This window comes from Mustelus asterias, chromosome 23 (assembly GCF_964213995.1).
Source record: "Mustelus asterias chromosome 23, sMusAst1.hap1.1, whole genome shotgun sequence".
Taxonomy (NCBI): Eukaryota; Metazoa; Chordata; class Chondrichthyes; order Carcharhiniformes; family Triakidae; genus Mustelus; species Mustelus asterias.
The window spans coordinates 53,557,594-53,575,968 of record NC_135823.1 but is presented as its reverse complement, the minus strand read 5'-3'; the positions used below and the strand labels follow the sequence as shown (position 1 = coordinate 53,575,968).

Genomic DNA, 18,375 nt, shown 5'->3' with positions numbered 1-18,375 from the left:
TGCTGATGGGATGTTTGACTGACTAGATCAGTGTGAATTTTCCAATTTGACACAAAAACATGAATGATTTTCTTGATAATCGCTGTTAATTGACAGTGCATTTAGCATCAAATGGTACTGAAATATAGTGCCCTATTAGATTCCAGAGTCACTGGGAACTGTATTGAAACTATCGAAATGTAACACTGCTAATGTTTCATGTTTCATCTGGCTTAGGACTGCGGGTATCAGAGCAATGTTGACCAGGAAAGGTGATCCCCATTCTGTGCCGAGTAAGGTGATTTCAGCCAAGGCAATCTTTGGCCTCCTATAATTACACAACACACAAGAGCTAAAATAATACAAATTTCTGAAATTTCATTCAAGATTCTGACTTCCCAAGTGAAGGTAGACAGATATTACTTTATATCCAGAATGATTAAAGGTTACACATGAATTAAAATGCTACAGTTTTGATGCCTAGAATGGGGCAACGGTCATTCTGTGCAGTTGGAAATACAGAGTGGAGGTCAGGACCAAGCGTACTGCAAAGTTGTAAAGGGAGCTCTAACCTGCATGATTATGTGTTTGATGCTAACATTGGATGCTACAAGTGCAAGGGCTTCGTTACCCCAATGCTAACATATATTAAAGCATAAAATAATATAGGTGTGTGGCATCTGTAATAGAAGCAAAAATGATGGAAACACTTAAAAAGCCTGGCATAGTATCTGCAAAGTGAGGCAAGAGAAGGATCCCCCCACCCCCGTTGATACATTAATGGCAGGATGGCCTGCATTTCTGCTGATGATTTGCCTTTTTCTTTCACCAGGTCTCATATCCATCTTTTTCTCTCTTCATACCTCCTTTCATCTCACACTATTATCAATTCTCTAAGTTAACCATCACCTGTTCTTCTCCACCAATTACTTCAAAGCTTATCTTTTGTAACAAGGTTTTTTCCCCCTCAACTCTTAGAAGCTGCTAATCTGCCTTATTTAATGCCAAAAGCATTAAAGTTGCTTCTCTCTGCAGAAGCTGTGTGTTATTGACATCTTTCACACTGATAACCACTGGAAGATTTTGATAAAGCCGCAGGGAGCTGATCGTAATGGGAAAAATCGAGTGAGAGGGGAATCATTTTTAGGTCAGATATACAATCATGAACAAATCATGTCTGTCAGAGAGATGCAGCCCAAATAAGGCATAATCTATTGGAGCAAAGCTGGGTTTGACAGCAATCCAAGAGTGTTAAAGCATATTTCCTCCACACAATCATATCTTGTTGTTTTACAATATTTTTCTTTTCAAATCTGTTCTAAAAGACCTAATCCTCTGAAGAGTTGTAATCAGAGTCATAAAGTCAATTAACAGGACACTTAGAAATTATTTCTCATTAATCCTACGCAGATTTAACGACGGTAAAAACATATCTGTTCAAAATGAACCAAAATAGGAAGCTTAAAGATCTGGAAAGTATTGAAATGAAGGAAACATACGATCATGTAAAAGGGGACTAAAATGAGATACCAACATTTCCCTGTCCCTGCATTTGGACAATGTACATCATTTTAAATCAGTTTTCTACATTAATCTAAGACTACACAATTAGAAAGCAATTGTTGACCTTTTTGTGACTCAAATTTTAAAATCCCTTTATTAAAATGATTTTTCTGACATCTCAAACACTCCTGATGTAGTTATATAATTTTGTAGGCACTTTCCATTCCTGTTGTCAAATGCAAAGCCAGTTAAGCTTGGCACGATTATTCACAACTAAGATGTTTTTAAGTTCAAGACACTGAGAAAATAACAAACCAGTGGCCAAAGCAACCTAGTTTCTTTAAACTGAACTCCAAAAGTGAGGAAAATCTGAGACAAATAAACATACTGCCTCTCTTGGCCAAGCAACATGTGGGAGGAACAAGCAAGCCTGCACTGCAGTGATATTTAAACATCATCTGAGTCATTGAATTGAGCCACTAAGCTGGAGTACAGTTTAGAATATATTTTGTTCTCCACAAAAATATCCATTGTAACCCTGCAGTTTGACAACCAACACAATACAATCCCCAGCCCTCTTTACTGATACAATGCCCAGACTTTGTTTAAAAAGACAGCACAGAACCAGGTCTGGCAGAACAGACCGAGCAGAGGTGGCAGCAAGCGGTATACAGTCGGGACGGAGTTGCCCTGGGTGTCCTCAACACAGATTCTGGGCCCCATGAAGTCTCATGGGGCAAGGGAATCTCCTAAAGATTACCACATACCATCCATCTTCAGCTGATGAATCAGCACTTCTTCATGTTGAACATCACTTGGAGGAAGCACTGCGGATGGCAAGGGCACAGAATGTACTCTGGGTGGAGGACTTCAAGTTCATCAGCAAGAATGGCTCGGTTGTACCACCACAGACATAGCTGAGCAAGTCATAAAGGACATATCTGCCAGACTCTGACTGCAGCCGGAAGTGAGAGAACCAACAAAAGGGATAAATATACTGGACCTCATCCTCACCCACGTGTCTGCTGCAAATGCATCTGTCCATGAAAGTATCAGTAGGAGTGACCACCACAGTCCTTATTGAAACAAAGTCTCATCTTCACATTGAAATACCCTCCATTGTGTGGAATTACCACCATGCTAACTGGCATAGACTTCAAAGTAAGAGTTTTAACAACACCAGGTTAAAGTCCAACAGGTTTTTTGGTAGCAAATGCCATTAGCTTTCAGAGCCCTGCTCCTTCGTCAGATGGAGTGGAAATCTGCTCTCAAACAGGGCACAGACACAAAATCAAGTTACAGAATACTGATTAGAATGCGAATCTCGACAGCCAACCAGGACTTAAAGATACAGACAATGTGAGCGGAGGGAGCATTAAGCACAGATTAAAGAGATATGTATTGTCTCCAGACAGGACAGCCAGTGAGGTTCTGCAAGTCCAGGAGGCAAGCTGTGGGGGTTACTGACAGTGTGACATAAACCCAACATCCCGGTTTAGGCCGTCCTCATGTGTGCGGAACTTGGCTATCAGTTTCTGCTCAGCGACTCTGCGCTGTCGTGTGTCGTGAAGACCGCCTTGGGAGAACGCTTACCCGAAGATCAGAGGCTGAATGCCCGTGACTGCTGAAGTGCTCCCCCAAAGGAAGAGAACAGTCTTGCCTGGTGATTGTCGAGCAGTGTTCATTCATCCGTTGTCGTAGCGTCTGCATGGTTTCTCCAATGTACCATGCCTCGGGACATCCTTTCCTGCAGCGTTATCAGGTAGACCACGTTGGCTGAGTTGCAAGAGTAGGTACCGTGTACCTGGTAGATGGTGTTCTCACGTGAGATGATGGCATCCGTGTCGATGATCCGGCACATCTTGCAGAGGTTGCTGTGGCAGGGTTGTGTGGTGTCGTGGTCACTGTTCTCCTGAAGGCTGGGTAGTTTGCTGCGGACAATGGTCCGTTTGAGGATGCATGGTTGTTTGAAGGCAAGAAGTGGGGGTGTGGGGATGGCCTTGGCGAGATGTTCGTCTTCATCAATGACATGTTGAAGGCTCTGGAGGAGATGCCGTAGCTTCTCCCCTCCGGGGAAGTACTGGACGACGAAGGGTATTCTGTCCACCGTGTCCGTCTTCTGAGGAGGTCGGTGCAGTTTTTTGCTGTGGCGCGTCGGAACTGTCGATCGATGAGTCGAGCGCCATATCCTGTTCTTATGAGGGCATCTTTCAGCGTCTGGAGGTGTCTGTTGCGATCCTCCTCATCCGAGCAGATCCTGTGTATACGGAGGGCTTGTCCGTAGGGGATGGCTTCTTTAACGTGTTTAAGGTGGAAGCTGGAGAAGTGGAGCATCGTGAGGTTATCCATGGGCTTGCGGTACAGTGAGGTGCTGAGGTGACCGTCCTTAATGGAGATGCGTGTGTCCAAGAATGCAACTGATTCCAGAGAGTAGTCCATGGTGGGATGGAACTTGTTGATGTCATCATATAGTTGTTTCAGTGATTGTTCACCATGACTCCAAAGAAAGAAAATGTCATTGATGTATCTAGTGTGTAGCATCGGTTGAAGGTCCTGTGCGGTAAAGAAGTCTTGTTCGAACCTGTGCATGAAGATGTTGGCATATTGAGGTGCGAATTTGGTCATAGACTTCAAAAACAGATCTAGCAACTCAAGACTGGACATCCATGATGGCAGTGTTGTCCATGAGCAGCAGCAGAATTGTACTCCTCAAATGATGCAGCAGCCCAGCACATCAGGGCAAAAGATATGGCTGAAGCATTTGCAACAATCTTCAGCTAGAAGTGCCAGGTGGATGATCCATTTCGGCCTGCTCCAGACGTCACCAGCATCACAGATGGCAGTCTTCAGTCAATTCGATTCACTCCATGTGATATCAAGAAATAGCTGAAGGCACTGGATATTGCAAAGGCAATGGGCCCTGACAATATTCCAGCAATAGTACTGAAGACTTGTGCTCCAGAACTTGCTGCGTCCCTAGCCAAGCTGTTCCAGTACAGCTACAACACCGGCATCCACCCGGTAATGTGGAAACAGGACAAATTCAACCCAGCAAATTACCTTCCCATCAGTCCACTCTCGATCATGAGTAAAGTGATGGAAGGGGTCATCAACAGTGCTATCAAGTGCCACTTACTCAGCCATAGCCTGCTCACTGACGTTCAGTTTGAGTCCCACCAAGGTCACTCTCAGTTCCTGACCTCATTACAGCCTTGGTTCAAACATGGACAAATGAGCTGAGATCCACAGGTGGGGTGAGTGACAACCCGTGACATCATGGGAGCATTTGACTGAGTGTGTCATTAATGAACCCTGGCAAAACTAGAGTCAATTGGAATCAGATGGAAAACCTGGTTGGAGTTAAACCTGGCACAAAGGGAGATGGTTGTGGTGGTTGGAGGTCAATCATCTCAGTTCTAGGATATCACTGCAGGAATTCCTCAGGGTAGTGTTCAAAGCCCAACCATCTTCAGTGACTTAATCAATGACCTTCCTTCCAGCGTAAGGTCAGAAGTGGGGATGTTTGCTGATAACTGCACAATGTTCAGCACAATTCACAACTCCTCAGATACTGCTCATGTCCAAATGCAGCAAGATGTGGACAATATCCAGGCCTGGGCTGATAAGTAGCAAATAACATTAGTACCACAGAAGTGCCAGACAATGATCATCTCCAAAGGAGAGGATCAAACCATTGTCCCCTGACATTCAACAGTATCACCACTGCTTAACCAGAAACTGGACTAGCCATAGAAATACTATGGCAACAAGAGCAGGTCAGAGGCTTGGAATCCTGCAGCAACTGACTCATTTCCTGAATCCCCAAAGCCTGTCAACCATCTACAAGGCACAAATCAGGAGTGAGATGGAATACTCCCCACTTGCCTGGATGAGTGCAGCTCCATAACGCTCAAGAATTTCAACACCATCCAAGACAAAGCAGCCTGCTTGATTACTATCCCTTCCAAAAGCATTCAATCCCTCCACCATCAATGAACAGTGCAGCAGTGTGTAGCATCTACAAGGTGAACTGCAGAAACTCACCGAGGCTCCATAGGCAGTATCTTCCAAACCCACAACTGCTACCATCTAGAAGGGCAAGGGCAGTTGATACCTGGCAACACCACCATCTAAAGGTCCCCCCCCCAGGTCATTCACCATCCTGGCTTCTAGAAAAATATCGCTGTTCATTCAATGCCACAGGGTCACAATCCTGGAATTCCCTCCCTAACAGCACCTTGGCTGTACCCACACTTCAGGGACTGTAGCTGTTCAGGAAAGCAGCTCAGTACTACCTTCTCAAGGATAGACAATAAATGCTGGACTAGCTAGCAATACCCACATCCCATAAATGAGTAATCAAACGCTATAACCATTAAACTATGTACAGTTTAATGTGATAAATCTTTTAAGCCACACATATGCGACACCGCATACACAAACCATCTGGGCATGTGGCCTACTTAAACCGAAATCTATGAAATTTACTTTGCATTTCGCTGTGTACAACAGCAACCAGACAACACGATATTTTGCATTAGTGTACAATTACGAGCTACAACTCAAGAAATTCCTTTTCCCTTAATTTTACACTCATAAGTCATTCCATGGTTCGTGATGGTTCTTCACAACAATGAAGTTAAAAATATTTTACATCTGAAAATATCGCACGCTCCTTGCAACATGCTGTATGCATGAAAAACTGAGTATCCTCCTGTGCACATACGTCACAACAGATCTTGAAGTCACATCACCATGGTAACCACCATCAGTACTACACCGTATGCTGTACTTTTAAAATCCCAGTACTGTTCACATTGAAACAGCAACTGCTCCACCTTTTAAAATAGAAGCTTATTAATTGCTAGGTTGATTTTGTGATCAACACCAAATTCATTCACACTTGTCAAATAAACTCAATGAATTTTCAGAGTTCACATGTTTCAGTGATCCTCTTCTTGTCTGTGGGTACATGCATTTTGGTTTTATACTGCACTGAACCAAAGGATGTTTCAGAAGCATCAATAAATGGTGTGGAGTACAGTAATAAAAGTGACAAATTCAATTAAATCCAATATCTTTAAAACTGTGAAGGAGGAAATTTTCCAGAAAACCATATTTGTATCATCAAACATATTTTTATTGGACTAATTGGCACCACTCATAACGGGCCAACAATGCAGAGGGGCACCCCCGGATGGATATTCGATCGGGTCTCCCCCTGCACAGCTGAGAGACTCACGAATTTCAGAAACTGCGGGAGATCCCTAATCTGCCTAGCAACAGCCTGTAGCTGCATTTTAAACTGGTCAAGGACGATCAAGACCCCTATGAAACGAGCCATAGAGTGGGTTATCAAAACCAAGCTATCACTGAAACATTACTAATTCGGCCAAGGCAGACATAAAAATCTGATAAACCAAGATATAAGAATAAAAGGTTAAGAATGAAATACCCCAGACACCCAACAGGACAGGATGACATTAACACTCAATCTCACAAGCAGGAAACACAGACACGGAACAATAGGACCAATTTAAATAAGAGGACACATAGAGATAGTAATGGGAAACGGATTTAGACACCGGGGCAGGACCAAGTAATCCCATTAACACGAACACACACCATACAAATGCTAATCCATGAAACTTCCTAGGGACTTTTGAAACTGACAGACCACTTTATACATATTGTAAAAAGATGCATAATCAAATGTTCCCGCTCAAATTTGGAGCCCTATAAAGATCCAGGGCTGATGTAATCCAATTGAGATCAACGTGGCCAAGCCACTGTTTCTGAGCTGGCTACGGGGGTCTCCCTAGGATCCTAGTAAATTGTACAATAAAGACACGCTTTGAACCTTGATTTGCGACTCGGCTTCGATTCTGTGCTGGTAAGGGATTTTTCCCTACAACAAAATGGCGTAGTCACGGCAGGATTTGATATCTGACTTCTGACTGATGGCCACAGTTTGAAAGTCGGAATCAAATTTAAACGAATCTGATACAAATCCAGAGCAGTCAAAGGCGAGTGCAGTCTGTTTTAAGTATTGTTGTCTTGTAGAACTGTATAATCTTGCCTAAGTTTTAAATTGAAACAGAAGTCCGCACTAAAGAGGTACAGGTCAGAACAACCGCGTGGAAGAAGGTAAGTAACTTTTAACTTTAATAGGAGTAAAGGACCAGAGGTAAAGATAACAGGTTTTGGGCTATTTGATAACAGGAATTAAGACTAATATAAAGATAAGTACCGCATGCAGAACTAATTGGTGTAACTAACCCAGGATTGTAAATGAAACCACTGTCTGTGCCAAGGCAATAGGACAAGGGAGTGCTTGACTCAAGGTGCCCTACCCTAAACTGGACGTTAAGAGGAGAAATCTCCCACGCTAAGGTTGGGTTTTGAAGCGGGCGCTAAGAGGCACAGGCACTCAGGGTGCAAGGCACGGACAGTGTAAATCGGGTAACAACACTGACTCTGAAGGGACGAACAACCTCAGAGTCGATACAGTTACTAACTATAACAGGGGCTTTGATAACAGAGTACAGGTGTGTAAGTGTTGAGGAAAAGTGGACCCGATCCATCCTGACCAAGAGACACGACGACGGAGGATCCATTAGGGACCCGGGCGGAGTTTGATAACCTTGTTCGTCTGTAGGGAACACCACAGCCCATAGCAGGATACCCGGTTTTGGGGGGTAACGGATCAACCCTGCTAGTGGGGGTGGTGGCCGAGCGGGAGGCGTTGTACTTAGAGGGGCTGGGAACAGGGGCGGACAAACCCACTAAACAACCAGCACACATCCCAATAAGACAACACAAAATAGTCCAAGCGTGAGGTGTCAGGAATAGTTGGGGGAGCCCAGGGGAAAGAGACCCACTGGAACCTCACTACGAGGCTCTACAGCAATACAGACGGTGCTGGGGCAGTATCAGTGACAGGAGTTGAGGCACTTTTACTGTAGCAGCCAGCATACGGGGGTTGCAGGACTGCTAGACAGAAAAATGGCAGACCACGTTGTTAAGGGAGAAACTGCAGTAGCTCTCATTTTAAAGTATCTGTTAGCCAGAGAAGCGATTGTTGCAAAGATGAAACGGAACGGGTGGAACGCATCACAAACTTTAGAAGATCAAAGAAAGTGGGTAGACGGAGTTAAACGGGACAAAACAAAAGTAATGGGAGTAATATTAGTGACCCAGTTAGCTGGACTAATTGAGGAAGTAAATGCCTCCATGGAGGAGAGACACAAAGAGACAGAACAAATTAAAGTATTACAGGAGAGAGTGAGGGAGTTAGAATACAGAAACAACACTGCGGAGATAACGCAGAGATCAGAGGAAACGGACCCTCGGCGCCCATACGAGTCAGTGCAGAAACATACAGCCACTCCAGCATCAAAAGAAAACATAGACAATTATAATCTAGCGCCAGTCACGAGAGGAGGGACGTTAGCACAACCAAAGGCAACCTATAAGCCTTTTACGCCAGGGGAAAGGCAGCAGATGGATAGGAGAGATCTTAGTTTTTGTATTTCAGTGTGTTTGTGAGATCTGGTAGCTTGTCGAATGTAGGTGGTTGTTGTAGTAATTAGATTGAGAGCAGGGAGCTCTTTGTTCCTGTGGAATGTTTGCTACAGGCAGTGGGTGCAGTACATTGCACCTTGGTTTAGCCTCAGGGGGGCTGGGAGAGTGTTAAAACTGTAAAGATTCAAGTGATAGGATTTCTTGAATTTACTTCTGCTTTGAGTCAATTACAGTTTGGAAGAAAGAAGAATAAAAGCGATTGTCTTAATCAATGTTCAGTATTCTCTTTGAATGTTTTACACTCATCCCAGTCTGAAATGATAAGTTTGAATGAAAAAGGATGTACTGTGGAATGACTTTTGGAAGCTTCCATGTGTGTGTCTGTGTGTGTTTAAACAAAGTGGTTGCGTGGATGCTTTGTTGTTGTTTGTTTTAATGTTAAGAAAGGATTTAAACCTTGGAAGGAAGCATGTGCTCTTTCCTTTGTCTTGAAGTAGAAATTATAAGAGTTAGTTGAGGAGTTAAGAGAAGAAAATAAGTTATTTTGTGGAAAGGTAGAAAAGCAGGAACAAAAGACTGAGGTCTATGAATTAGTTTAAAGTATATCAAGTCAGTGAAATACAGTATTAATCGCAGAATATCGCGATTTGCGAACGTCAGATAGTTTAGTATTCTGAACTAGTTAAAATTATGTACTGCCGTCAGAATTTCATGAGCCATCAAGGTTCAAGGTTTGCCAAATATAAAAGCACTGCAAAGCTTAAAACCTAGCCAGTTAAGAAACCAAAATGTTCCTAATCAAATAACTGGTATGTATTGTACCTGCTTTGATTTTGATTCGGCGCCTGTTACTTTTCCTAGAGTGCGGGGGTTTCGATCTGGAGCTCAGTTTAAAAAAAAAAGAAACGGCTTAAATTAAAAGGGTTTGGATATCACGGGTACGATGTGTAAAGTGGTATGATACAACTGCCGCTTGATTATTTTTATTATACAGTATAGCACTGCCATATAGACACAAGAATAACATCAAATCCTGAAAAGCCTTAACCAACTTTGTATGATATATTCATATACTATATTGGGCATTGATAAAGACATAATTATTTTGTGAAGTACTGTGGTGTAGCGCTTGCACGCAAACAAATGATCAAATTAGAGATAGTGTAAGAGTACTCGTATAAAGATCGGAACTCTATGGCATGTGATTTTAATGGGGAAAGCGATGTCTTTTGATAAGACTACATACAAATGAATGGATGCCCAATTGCAGCCAAAAAAGGCCAGTACAAAGTGTTATTTAATTCACACTAAGCTTGCTATGGATGGGGGATGCCAATTCAAGTTGATTCGGACCAGGGAACACATTTCACAGGAAAGGTTCTGAAAAACATTTGCCAACTATTAGGAATAAAACAAAAAATTTCACATCCCCTATCACCCACAAAGTTCCGGGATGGTGGAGAGGATGAATCGGACTCTAAAAATAACAATGGCAAAAGCAATGCAATCCTCAGGTAGAAATTGGACAGAAGTCCTACCTGCAGTTCTGATGAGGCTTAGGGCGACCACAAATCGAACTACTGGCTTGACTCCATACGAGCTGATGACCGGGCGAGCAATGCACTTACCCGAAAACATTATTACAGGCTGGACAGATGTGGGTCCGATAAAAGATAGGATCCGACAATACATCCGAGACCTTAGCACCCAATTGAAGGGGATGCGCCGGTCCGTAATTTCTAATCAGGCACAGGTCGACGCAGAGGGGGACTCAGAAATATTACCAGAAGTCCCAAAAGCCGGGAGCCGGGTATTAACAAAAGTGCTTCCTGCAAAACCAGGATTTGCCCCAAGATGGCACGGACCTTACGAGGTCATTATTAGCGGAGATACCTGTGCCTGTATAGATATAAGGGGACAAGGGGTCTGGAAACACTGGACCCAATTAAAACTATATGAGGACAAATGAACTAAAAAATACCGTTTTGCTCATTCAACTTCCACAGGAACCAGGACCAGATCTACTATCAAGACGTCGGAACCAACTACTTTTAATTTGATTGCCTGTTTATTTTCTGTATATACTGTAATTGTAAAATACTGTTGAAAAAAAAAAGAGCGATATGGGAACAGGGACATATCTGATAATAACCCTGACCATTGTAAATACACTCCAACATATGGGGGTTAGGGGAGCAGAACCACCAATCATGGAAGGAAACCTATTCCTGAGAACACACATCCAGATCTATGGGAATAGGACCGCTTGTTACCCCTCAGCGCGATCAGTAAACTCCCTATTCATAGCAACACCAGGGTGGCTCCCACAAGAGTTATTCACTATTGACACATCGGGGGCACCCTGCAAAGAACATATTGGGTACTTTAAGCAAGGGATACAAGGAAGGTGTGTAGAGCTCACTGAGCCGGGAATTCTAAGGGGGACGGGACCCCAACCGGAGGAGACACTTGGGAACTACCCACAATGTTTTAAGGGAGAGGGATGGGGGTGCGTGCATGCCTTTGTCCCTAAAAATGATTCGTGCGCTGAGGCACATTGTGCTCTCCAGGAGTGCCGGGTCCGGGAAGGACACTTCACTTGTGACTGCAAGCAACAAAAATGCATTGCAGTCACCGCGGGTAGGCAGCTTATGTGTGGCAAGTGCAACAGCACCCACGTAAGCTCAGCCTCAGGGACATATCCATTTGATTCTCACCAAGAGGTACAATCAAGTGGACAGTCCAGGGGGAGGGAAGGTTCCACAAGATGGGGCCATGCGGTCAAACGACCCCGGGGTAATGCATGTTATCGGGTTAAAGACGGGTACGTGTTTTTATTTAAAAATGTATACATGACGGCCACAGACAGGCCTCCAAGGTTCTTTTCCGTAGGGACAATCAGACCTCTCACGGTTCCATGCCCAAGTGAGGGGCATGTCCAGAAACGCATAGTGACCAGGGCCATCAGCGCAGAATTTTGCTCCGACTGGCAGGCCCCTGTCACACTAGGGTCTTCTTTAGGATATGGATTTCTGGGGACACTATCCCTGGGAGGCGCCGCAGGGGTGATCAGTGCCAGTAATAGGAACTTCTTCATATGTGGACTGACCATTTTAGGAAACAACACCCTACAAGCATTAGGCGCAATTGACCAAGAACTCGCAGAACTCAGACTATACACACAACAAACGAGATATGCGGTGGACTATCAGCTAGCCAGACAAGGGGGGGTATGCACCATCATCAAGGAAAAATGCATCACATACGTACACGACGAGACACTAAACATAACAGCAGCCATGTCCGGGATACAAAAGCAATTGGATAACTTTGAACAGGGGTTAACAGGGACTGATGGGTGGTTAGGATGGCTGTTTAACACAGTTTGGGGAGCATATATTATGAAGGGATTAATCCTAGTAGTAGCCATCCTGTTCACACTCTGCCTTGGCCTAACCTGTATTAAAGTGATATGTGCAAATATTACATCAAGAATGCTACCCACTGCCAGTATCCAGATGCAAGAACTTAACAACGACCCAGAAGAGGAGGAACAACGGCAAGGACAACAGCTGTACAAATCACTGTTCCTCTGAAGGTCGTCCATGGGGGGTCAGCCATGAATGGCACCCCCTGGACGAGAGGAGGGACTGAAGGAGGAAATTTTCCAGAAAACCATATTTGTATCATCAAACATATTTTTATTGGACTAATTGGCACCACTCATAACGGGCCAACAATGCAGAGGGGCACCCCCGGATGGATATTCGATCGGGTCTCCCCCTGCACAGCTGAGAGACTCACGAATTTCAGAAACTGCGGGAGATCCCTAATCTGCCTAGCAACAGCCTGTAGCTGCATTTTAAACTGGTCAAGGACGATCAAGACCCCTATGAAACGAGCCATAGAGTGGGTTATCAAAACCAAGCTATCACTGAAACATTACTAATTCGGCCAAGGCAGACATAAAAATCTGATAAACCAAGATATAAGAATAAAAGGTTAAGAATGAAATACCCCAGACACCCAACAGGACAGGATGACATTAACACTCAATCTCACAAGCAGGAAACACAGACACGGAACAATAGGACCAATTTAAATAAGAGGACACATAGAGATAGTAATGGGAAACGGATTTAGACACCGGGGCAGGACCAAGTAATCCCATTAACACGAACACACACCATACAAATGCTAATCCATGAAACTTCCTAGGGACTTTTGAAACTGACAGACCACTTTATACATATTGTAAAAAGATGCATAATCAAATGTTCCCGCTCAAATTTGGAGCCCTATAAAGATCCAGGGCTGATGTAATCCAATTGAGATCAACGTGGCCAAGCCACTGTTTCTGAGCTGGCTACGGGGGTCTCCCTAGGATCCTAGTAAATTGTACAATAAAGACACGCTTTGAACCTTGATTTGCGACTCGGCTTCGATTCTGTGCTGGTAAGGGATTTTTCCCTACAACAACTGCAAACTCAGAGTGTGCATAATGAAGAAATTCTGATGAACTTGCACAGCATTTTACCGATTATTTGCTGGATTATAATTGATTTGATCTGCAACTTTTAGCTCTTCACACAAATTACAATTGTCACAAAGCAGTATTTCTTTTAATACCGGAGTGTGGAATTTTGCTTCTCTAAGGAAGTAAACATTTTACATGAAAAAACTTTGAACTATTTCACTCGTGCATAGCCACTCATGGTCCCAAGGTTTAGTCAGCACAGTATTAAAGTTCAGCTGAACAACTTTACACAGGAAATAATTAGCCAAATACTGCAGCAATTGCTTAGACAAAGTTTACAGTTTAAATAATGGAAAAAGAAAGTGTTTACATAGGGACATGGTGCAACACTTGATGTTTGGGCAATTGTTCATACTTTTAGCTGTCGAACATTGCCATTTAACATAAGGTCTAATGTTCACAATTTTACATCCTACGTCATTTTTAAAATAAAATTTGTTTTACAAAAACACATGCATTAAGCTAAATTTAATTACAGAATACAAAATGTAATCATCTATTACGTAAGCATTTATAACTGGAATAAGATGGTCTTCACTGAATAAAATGTACTATGATGCTCCCTATTAAACACTATTTATTTTGTAGCTATAAAAATATCTATTTCAAATAGTTAAGTAGAACCTTGCATGGCACAGAAGGAAAGTTACATGCTTCAGATCAAAGGATTTAAGTCCATTTAAGGAAACCATTCTCAAACTATTGCACAGAAAGACAGTGTTGGAAAGAACCATAACAATATATATTGAATAATTTGTTGGGCAACATCTGGACTGATATAAATTCATCCCAGAACACAAACTGTAATCAACGATTGATCACGCATGAAGGCGCTACTTCCAAACAATTAAAGTCCATATATTTACATCCCCTCCCCAATAATATGAAACATTGGGCACTTATACTTAAGTGCCATTTACTGACAGGTGAGCAAGTGTTACACTGTTTCTTCACCGTTGCTAAATAACAATAATAGTGGATTGTGATTCCAGCATTCTATTTTTAACTTCTCGCCTGGAAAATGATTAACTTCCACAGGGCATGCCAAACAGCTGGGTTTAAAGTTCAGAAATTGATTTTGCTTCCATTATTGATCAAAGAATGAACTGATCAGAAAGCTGCTGCTCAATCTGTGTAATCTACCAAAAGCCTCAAAGATCATAGAAATCATAGAAACCCTACAGTGCAGAAGGAGGCCATTCGGCCCATCGAGTCTGCACCGACCACAATCCCACCCAGGCCCTACCCCCACATATTTTACCCGCTAATCCCTCTAACCTACACATCCCAGGACTCTAAGGGGCAATTTTTTTTTAACCTGGCCAATCAACCTAACTCACACATCTTTGGACTGTGGGAGGAAACCGGAGCACCCGGAGGAAACCCACGCAGACACGAGGAGAATGTGCAAACTCCACACAGACAGTGACCCGAGCCGGGAATTGAACCCGGGACCCTGGAGCTGTGAAGCAGCAGTGCTAACCACTGTGCTACTGTGCCGCCCCACGGATGGACCTCAAACTTCAGTCACAGAGTGAGAGTGGCAAATAATTGACAATGAACCACATTTGTGTTGATGTATTTGCTGCTTTTTTGAAAACAACAGACTCTTTTCATACTGCACATCAAGCTGGGCCCTCTTAGGTGACCTTTCAAATGGAGATTGAAGGCTCAGCTCTGTATCCTATACCATACTTTCCTCCAGGAAAAAACAGCTGAGAGGGTGACCTGATCGAAGACTTTAAGATTATGAAAGGGATTGATAGGGCAGATGTAGGGATTATGTTTCCATTTGTGAGCACAGGCCAAAATCAAGGACCATAAGTAGAAGATAGTCACTAATAAATCCAATAAAAAATTCAGGAATAACCTACTTACCCAAAAAGCAAAAGAATACTGAGCTCGCTAACACTTCTGCCATTCCCACCATCTCAAATGTGATGCTACCACCAAACACATCTATCCTTTCCCCCCACTTTCTGCAATCTGCCACACCCTGGTCCACTCCTCCATCAACCCTTCTCCCTGCTGAAAGCACCTTCCCTTACAAGGAGAAGAAAAGCAACAGCTGTCCATTTCCTCTCTTCAGTGTCCAGGATACTCGTCCCAGGTGCAACTTAGAACAGTGCATTAGCTGCTCTCAATGTGGTCTCCTCGACACTGGGGAAACCAAACGCAGAATGGGTGACCACTTTGTGGAATAGCTCCATTCCGAAAGCATGACTCTGAGTTTCTGGTCACCTGTCATTTTGATTGTCCACCCCACATCTACTCTAACACATCTGTCCTTCATAGAAATCATAGAATCATAGAAACCCTACAGTACAGAAAGAGGCCATTCGGCCCATCGAGTCTGCACCGACCACAATCCCACCCAGGCCCTACCCCCATATCCCCACATATTTAACCGCTAATCCCTCTAACCTACGCATCTCAGGACACTAAGGGCAATTTTTAGCATGGCCAATCAACCTAACCCGCACATCTTTGGACTGTGGGAGGAAACCGGAGCACCCGGAGGAAACCCACGCAGACACGAAGAGAATGTGCAAACTCCACACAGACAGTGACCCAAGCTGGGAATCGAACCCAGGTCCCTGGAGCTGTGAAGCAGCAGTGCTAACCACTGTGCTACCGTGCCGCCCCAAACCTATTCCAATGAAGATCAACAGAAGCTGGAGAAACAGCACCTCATATTTTGATTAGATACTTCACAACCTTTCAGACTCAACAATTAAACATCGTAATCTCTGCCCCCATTCTTTTTCCAATAGTAGCTCCTGGTGACATGGTAACAGGAAATGCTGGCAATATTCAGTATGGAGAGAGAAGGGGAGTTAATATTTTAGGCCTGTGTCCTTTCATCAGAACATCTTGAACAAAGTTCTGATGAAATTCCTTGACACTAAATATTTCTCTCTCTCCACAGATGCTGCCAGACCTGCTGAGTATTTGTAGCATTTTATGTTTTAGTCTGACTTTGCATTGTCTATAATAGGGCTTTTGTATATAGTCACTGACGATGTTGCTTTTTCCCTGGACCAATCTTTTGTCTCATTACCCACTCCTTTATATTGCACAGTATCCTTTGTCATTTAATCATTCCTTCATTCTACCCTATTACATGTGGTCCCTTTTGTTTTTGTCCTCTCAACCTTTGCTCCCTCTGTACATGCCTAAAACCTATTACACTGGGGCAGCACGGTAGCAGTGTTTAGCACTGCTGCCTCAGTGCCAGGAACCCGGGACTTTCTCCCCATGTGGGTTTCCTCCGAGTGCTCCGGTTTCCTCTCACAGTCCCGGAAAAATGTGCTGGTTAGGTGCATTGGCTATGCTAAATTCTCCCTCAATGTCCCCGAAAAGGCGCTGGAGTGTGGCGACTAGGGGATTTCACTGCAGTGTTAATGTAAGCCTACTTTGTGACACACATAAATAAATAATAATTTCTAACTTTTTCTAGGTCTGATAAGTCTGAAACGTTAACCTTCTCTCTGATCCTGAGTATCTGCAGAATGTTCTTACTTCAGATTTCCAATATCTAAAGTATTTGGCATTTGCAGAGACTTGATGAGGATTCTGCTTTTACCAGTTGCACCTCCTCTGGACATATCTTTTGTTGCTTTATAAGACCTCTTTTTGCCTTGCAACGTTGTCATTTAATCTCTCCTTCTATGCAAACCATTACCTTCTGTTTCCTTTCCCTGCTTCTCTAACTTTCTCCAAAGTGTTTGCAGCATGTTCTGCCTTTAAATGATACTTTGTGCTTGTGGCTGGGCTCCCAAGGCCCTTCCCGGCCCAGCGTCAACTCAGCATGCTGTCAGTCGCCTGATTGGCAGGGCGGTTGGCCAATCATAAGCCGCGCGTCACAATGGACGGTCCGCACCCTGAGCCAATCGGTGCGTGGCTGCGGAGTGGGCGGGACCCCGGCGGCTGCCAGCAGGTTCGGTTGCGGCTCGGCTCGCGGGGCCTGGGAGAGAAGGATCTGGAAGGCGCCGGCGGAGGGAGAGCGAGGAGATGGGGAAGGTTTGTCCGCTGGAGCCGCATGCCCCATTTCGCTCCCCCTCCGTCCGTCCCGTACCGAACCGTCCACCCCCTCCCCTCCTTCAACTCCTCACCGGAAGAAAAGCGTCCTGTACATCTGATGCGCCTCATAGTAGTCGCCCTTCTCCACGCTGGCCCGGAGCTTGCTCTCCACCCGCTGGACTCCGCCCCGGTTCCTGCAGCACTTGGGCAGCTCGCCGTCCGCCATTGTTGCTCGCAGCCAAAGGTCAAAGGGGACAGCGGCCGGCGCGCGGCGGCGCGTTGACGTCATCGCCGCGGCGGCCCGCCCTCCCCGCAGCACGCGCCGCCAAGTTCAAACCGCTCGCGGAGGGAGGGAGCCGTTAATGGTTCAGGTTAGTGAGCGGGAAAGAGTTAATGCAGGCCATTCAGCCCATCCAACCTGCACTGCCTGTTAGACACAGGAGCAGGCCATTCAGCGTGTTAGTATTAGAGGCATTCAGCCTCTGATCTTCGGGTAAGTGTTCTCCAAGGCGGTCTTCATGACACACGACAGCACAGAGTCGCTGAGCAGAGACTGATAGCCAAGTTCCACACACATGAGGACGGCCTCAACCGGGACCTTGGGTTCATGTCACACTATCTGTAACCCCCACGAATTGCTTGGACTTGCAAAATCTCACTAACTGTCCTGTCTGGAGACAATACACATCTCTTTAACCTGTGCTTAATGCTCCCTCCACTCACATTGTACCTTTAAGACTTAGCCGTAAAGAATCGCATTCCAATCATTATTCTGTAAATTGAGTTTGTGTCTGTATATGCCCTGTTTG

The 18,375-nt window shown here is 44.3% G+C and overlaps 1 protein-coding gene across 1 annotated transcript in view; it reads right to left on the bottom strand.

Moving 5' to 3' along the window:
• Positions 1–17,814, bottom strand: part of get4 (guided entry of tail-anchored proteins factor 4) — a 39,451-nt gene extending 21,637 nt beyond the window's left edge. Inside the window, exon 1 of the mRNA XM_078240666.1 lies at positions 17,659–17,814. Coding sequence (XP_078096792.1) covers positions 17,659–17,792 — 134 coding nt within the window. The 5' untranslated portion in view covers positions 17,793–17,814. The remainder of the gene's footprint in view (positions 1–17,658) is intronic.
• Between the last annotated feature and the right edge of the window lie 561 nt (positions 17,815–18,375).